Source organism: Aplysia californica, unplaced genomic scaffold, assembly GCF_000002075.1.
Source record: "Aplysia californica isolate F4 #8 unplaced genomic scaffold, AplCal3.0 scaffold00032, whole genome shotgun sequence".
NCBI lineage: Eukaryota > Metazoa > Mollusca > Gastropoda > Aplysiida > Aplysiidae > Aplysia > Aplysia californica.
In genome coordinates, this window is record NW_004797302.1 from 505,533 (window position 1) to 512,386 (window position 6,854).

The 6,854-nt window shown below is 35.7% G+C and overlaps 2 protein-coding genes across 2 annotated transcripts in view; one reads left to right on the forward strand and one right to left on the reverse strand.

Annotated features, from left to right (window-relative positions):
* Positions 1–6,854, reverse strand: part of LOC118479167 (probable serine/threonine-protein kinase DDB_G0282963) — a 75,528-nt gene that overhangs the window by 61,254 nt on the left and 7,420 nt on the right. The window lies entirely within an intron of this gene.
* Positions 1,379–1,678, forward strand: LOC101851243 (Golgi-associated plant pathogenesis-related protein 1; the record flags this gene model as incomplete). The annotated part of the gene is given in 1 exon segment (XM_013091309.1): positions 1,379–1,678. A coding segment is annotated over 1 exon segment (157 nt), but the record flags the coding sequence as incomplete, so codon positions are not given.

The following is a 6,854-nucleotide window of genomic DNA, read 5'->3' on the forward strand; positions in this document are numbered from 1 at the left end:
GCTGCTGCTGCTGTTATTGTTTTTGTTTGGGTTTTTTTGTTATTGTTATTGTTGCTGTTGTTATTGTTGTTGTTCTATCGTTTCGTTGCGACTGTCGTTATTTTCATTGTTGGAACAGTTACTTCTGTTGTTGTTTCTGTTCTATTGTTGTTGTTATTGTTGTAGTTGTTGTTGTGATTGTTATGTTGTTGTTGTGATTGTTGCGGTTGTTGTGATTGTTGTTGCTGCTGTTGTTGTTGTTGTTGTTATTGTTCTTTGGTTGTGGTTTGTTGTTGTTGGTGATGTTGTTCGATCGTTGTGGTTGTTGCTATTTTAATTGTTGTAACAGTTACTTCTATTGTTGTGCGTGTGGTTTTCGTTGCTCCTGTTGTTATAATACATGTAGTTTCTTCAGTTTATATAACAGCTTTTCCTGTTGTTGAACCACAGTTCATCAAGTGTGGTTTGCTTCTTCTTTCCATGTCAAACATCTATCGTCCTTATCTCCCCTCCTTCTTTTTTATGTTTGTTGCTCTCTTGTAATACCTCTCATCTTCTGGCGCTCATATGACCGTATGCAGTTGCGAGCGCCGTAAAAACTCTACTAAAACAAAAAACAGTTCATCAATGTTCGCACGCATGCGTACTGTAAGCGAAAATCTACTTCCAAAGTGGGCTTAATCAAGTCATTTTTTCTGACTAGTGACCCAAATATGAGATCGCTTTATTTTAAACGAGAACCAACTTCTTAAGTGCGAGCCCAATCATGTAATTTTCCCAGCTAATGGCCTAAAATCCAGATCTCTTAATTTCAAACAAGCACTTGCTGCCAAAGTGGTTCTAATCAAGTTATTTTCCTGGGTATTGGTCAAATATTTACATCAAATATTGATCCGTTTGTTTTCAACGAGAATCAACTTCCAAAGTGTGCCTAATCATGTATTTTTTCCCAACCTTGGCCAAAACTTCAGATCCCTTTATTTTGAATGAGAATACACGTCCAAATTAAGCCTAATCAAGTCATTTTCCTAATTATTTTTAAAAATTTCAGGTCCCTTTATTTTAAACGAGAATGTGCGTCCTAACTGGGCCTAACCAAAGATCGTACATAACAAGGTAGTTCACTCCTCTCTTTGAGTCAATAAGAAAACGTGTCCTCAAAATCCGGAGGCGCTCTCTTCGAAAAAGCGCGGACTTTACAAACAGAGTTTCCCCACTTGTGTGAAAGACAAACAACCAAACGATGTCTCTTGTGTCCACAGGCCACTTCACCCAAGTGGTGTGGAAGGGCACCACGGAGCTGGGCATGGGCAAGCAGACATACAAACAGACAAGTGACCAGACAAACAAACAAGCAAACAAGCAGACAGACAAATAACCAAACGATGTTTCTTGTGTCCACAGGTCACTTCACCCAGGTGGTGTGGAAGGGCAGCACGGAGCTGGGCATGGGCAAGGCCAAGGACAAGAAGGGCAAGGTCATCGTGGTGGGCAGCTACCGGCCGGCGGGCAACATGATTGGCTCCTTCACCAGCAACGTCTTCCCGCCCAAGTAGAGGTCAGAGGTCACACACAGCGCCTGACCCCTGACCCCCGGCACGGCTGAACCCTGACCCCTGGCACCTGACCACTGACACTCCTGACTCCTGACCCCTGAACCCTGACCCATGGACCCCTGACCACTGACACTCCTGATCCCTGACCCATTATCAGCTCTCTATCTTTCTCTAATTCTCCTTCCCTTTTTCCATGAGTCACCACACAACCCAATGTATTTTTCTTTTAAGTAAAAATAATGTGGTCCATGTTCAGTTTTTTTTTTAAAACGAGAGTTTTTCTCTCTAACCAAACAATTAAACACACCAATGACACCATACTTCTCTTAGGTGTACGGCAATGCACACTTTTGGTGTAGGTGAACATTTCAGAAAACCCCCAATATCTGGGTTAGCCCGCTTGTCCTTAAAAGCGACCAATTTACTTTAAGAAGAGGGAATTTAAGTTTACGTTTACCCTTGCGGTTTGAATATTGATACACATAGACTTGGAATGTCTTGCTGAGGCCGTGAATAGTGAGGAACCCACATATATACACATACATTTATACACACACACACACACACACACACACACACACACACACACACACACACACACTCACACACACACATTCTCGTGCGTACGCACACATTCCCACACACTCACACACACACACAAACACACACACATATACACACACATACTCAAACACATTATCTCTCTCTTGCACACACATTAAAACACACAAAGACATCTATTGAAACATAATACAGCTGACACTATACACTTATGTAATGGTACAGAAATTACACCCCACCCCCATCCACCCCTTATTCCCTCCCATCCTATGCTTTCCCACCCCCTCCCCCTTCACCCTCCCCCAAACAACAAAAAACCCCAACAAAAAACACTCACGTGCCAACGTGCGTGACAAAAATTAATTAATTTCCGCAACTCAAATAAATGTCGCAACCTTTCCGGCTGTGAGCTTCCTCCGATAGGCTGTCTAAAATTTTATTTACTCACGCCAGTTCGAGAGCTTCTATGTCCTGAATTGTAGGGAAAAAGGTGAGTGAGAGAGAGAGTCTGGTCTTGGGCGAACTCTGAATGGGCAACATGGAAATATCCGAATAAGACTGATCGACAGGGGATAGCAGAATATCGGCAAACATGAAATAAATAATATTTGATATTCCACGTGAGCAAATGTTTGCTCATCCCGTTAATGTATTTGCATAAATCAATTGAGATTCTCTGCCTAATTTAACGAAGGGACTAAAAACGAATAATATTCCTCTCCTCTCCATTTCTTTTCTGAATACGAGGCGCCACTTGACACGTCGTTATTGATTAGTCTAATGAATTCTAATAATATGTGTGATATCAGCTGCTTGTGTCTTTTTGGGTAAAAGGACATATGGGTACCTTGCTTAAGGATCTTCGTTTGTCTTGCTTAGAAAAAAAAATATCCTTGGATATCATGGATAACTGTCGAGATCTTTATGGATGACTGTCGAGATCTTTGTGACTGAAGTAAGTCCTGGTTGCCTTGATTCAGAGGCAAAATTTGCGAGAAAATGGCTGCCAAAGTTTGGCGACTTCTAAGTTTGAAGAGTTCTTGGGAATAGAACTTACATTTTCTGAGTCTTTTATCTAGTTTTTCAATAAAATGCTCACAGAAACGTGTTTCTAAATTGCCATAAAAGGTGTTGAGTATGCAAAATACTAAACAAGCAAGAATTATGCCTGTTTGTTGTTTGTTGTTGTTTTTTTGTTTTTCTTTTGTTTAGTTTTGTGTTGTGTTGTTGTTTTGTTTTTGTATTTCAATATTTTGACGAGCGCCTCGTTTCACCACGATGCCTCACACACACACACACACACACACACACACACACACACACATATATATATATATATATATATATATCAATAACTGAAACTAACCCGGACAATCTGTTATCAGAGCAGCCATAATATATTTTTACAGATGTATTTTTATTGACGAAAGTGTGGGTTAAAGAAAACATTTAAAAAACTAACAAACAAACTACAACAACAACAACAACAACAACAACAACAACAACAGCAGCAACCCTTCAACCGCCAGCAGTTTTGAACACGAAATAGCAAGAGAGATCATATTTTATGTAGACACTTTTCCTTTTTTCAAACCATGTTCATGTTGCTCAACACGTCAAATTCCTGGTCTCATGGAATTAACTGAAGACATTCCATTGACATTATGTTATATCACAATAGACCATACACGTTGACGTATTTCCGGCTCAGGATTGAGTGCAACATTAGACCACATAATGTACGTATGAGAATAATAATAATAATAATAATAATAATAATAATAATAATAATAATAATAATAATAATAATAATAATAAAAGAAGGATAAGGGGCAGAATGAAAGGTGCCTCGAGCTTTAGAATTAGACAGAGATCTAGAGACTAATATTTTGCCATCCGTTTGGGAGTATGTGTGTGGGCCATGATGCCCAGCAGAGGTGGCCATAAATGTGTTCGTTCTACGAGTATGATATATATCTATGGGCCCCACCTCAGAAGAAGAAGAATTTTTATTGCCCTGCAGTTATAATTTCTGTCAAATGCATTGAAGTCACAGCTGTTACTGTATTATTCCGTTTCAGTTCTTGCTTTTTACTGCTTTCTGCCGATGTTTCCTAAAATAAAAAAAAGAAACTTAATTGTGCTAACAAAAGAACAATTTTGTTCTCCTTTACTCACACGGTGTTAGTATTGAGAAAGCGGTTACCCAAACGTTATGTCATTTTGGTTGTTGTTGTCTTTTTTGTTTCTTTGGTGGGTTTTGTTTACGACTTACACGCCCTGATAGAGTTTCAACTCTTCAAGATAGCGTGTTCAGCTGGTATAACGGATTTAAAGCCATCCAAACTCATACATGATTAATTCGTAGAAAAAAAAATGGTTTACTTTTTCTCTTTCTCCTTTTCCTTTTTAAAATCAAGAACAACTGCCTACGGATAATATGGCTTAGTAGTCTTGCTCAGCATGCTCCACCTTGACCCAGCTGCCCTTGTCTTTAGCTCTTCTGTTTTTGGTGGTTTTTTAAAAGTTGAACTTAATACACATTTTTATCATTGACATAGTAAGTACGATTGTTATTGCTACTGCTTCTATAATTATTACTATTATTATTATTATTATTATTATTATTATTATTATTATTATTATTATTATTGTTATTATTATTATTATTATTATTATTATTATTATTATTATTATTATTATTAATATTAATATTTTTATTTTTATTGTTGTTGTTATTATTATTATATTATTTTATTATTATTATTATAATTATTATTTATTTTAATAATGATAATTATTATTATTATTATTATTATTAATATTATTATTATTATTATTATTATTATTATTATTATTATTATTATTATTATCATTATTATTACTATCATTATTAGGCCCTATTATTATTGTATTTATCATTGTTATTGATAATACATTTATTGTTACTCTCATCAGTATTGTTGTTATTGTTATTGTTGTTATTATTATTATTATTATTAGTATTATTATTATTAGTAATATTATTATTAGTATTATTATTAGTAGTATTATTATTGATGTTGCTGCTGCTGCTATTGTCATTATTACAATATATACCCATATAAATATATATTTATATATATATATATATATAATTTATATATATATGCAACAACAGATTATCACGGGTATTCCGAGAATATGACGAGCGCATGTACTAAGCTGAAAAAAAATATTCTTTCTGGATAGTACGGGAGAAACACTTTTTTTAAAATCTTCGAATCTTTCCGTATCTAATCTTAACTTCTTTATCTTATTCTTGAAGTCTATACGAAACCCCTGACATACAGAAAATGTCTCACAACGGTATATTTTACAAAGGTAAGCCCAGAGCGTAAAGCCAGCCCCATTGGCAATGCAAATTGTATCGATAATGTCTCCTAATTTCCACCAGTGTTGACCCAGCAGAGAGGACGTTGTCGGCCGATAAATATGGAGACAAATTACCATGTTCTGCAGAGGCTATTGAATTGTCGTATTGAAGCTATTTGTTGCAATAGCACACTTATACATCTACATGTCAATACATTTGTCCATGCATATTACAGTTACACAAATCTATCTATCTATCTATCTATCTGATCAATCTATCTATCTATCTTCTATCTATCTATCTATATATATCTGATCTTTATCTATCTATCTATCTATCTATCTATCTATCTATCTATCTATCTATCTATATATCTAAGTATTCATCTATCTACCGATCTATCTATCTATCTAAGTATTAATATATCTACCAATCTATCTATCTATCTGCCTATCTAATCTATCAACTATCGTCTGGTCCATTGAATGTACAGAGGACTGTTCAATATGAACTGCTATAGAATATACTATTACAAACTAAGTTGATAATATATTATAATGCATAACAACCTTACATCTCCTCATTTTACAAGCACAACATTCTGTAACAAAATTAGATTGAAATAAATGAACATTTCTATGGCTTCCCCTTCAGCAATAACAAGCCCGAATAAAATGCTTAACACTAGTTTCCCCATCCTTTCAGGTAAAATTACTTATTGCACTAAGACTGGGGACCAAATGCTCAATCTTAAAAAGACCTACAGATGCCTTGGATTTAGTAGCTTTCATACGCACAGATCGTGATCAAGGGAATGAATATGTGCCATAGACAGACAATTAATTAATGTATAATAATACTATCTTCAATATGTGTAGCTTTTAGACAACAAACAAACTTTTTCTCTCAAATGAACAACAGTACTCCTTCAGTATACCCGACGTATTAATAACATGGATATTTTGCCATGATTTCTTAAAGGTTTGATGTTTATACCCGGACAATTATATATATATATATATATATATATATATGTATATATAATATTATATATCTCAAATCATTTCTACTTATACCTGCTGCTTGGAAGGACCCAATACAAACCTTATCCAAGTGATCATGAGGGTGAGGGGGGGGGGGGGTTAAGCTTGAAGTAGCCCGCCTCCACAATGATCAATAAATTTGTTTTAACAATGCGAGTTGGCGTTACGCCTTTACCATAGACTTTCTCACGTAGACTGGCTGAGATCACTTCCACTTACTCACTCCCGTGTCCTAGGGACGTTTGGAATTTCTCTGTTTACGTTTTTCTTTCGGTTTTCCATTCTTTCCTTTCGATGTTGCTGTTGGTTTTTGTTTGTTTTGTTTGTTTTTTGTTCATTTAATTTTTCTTGTGAGGGGGG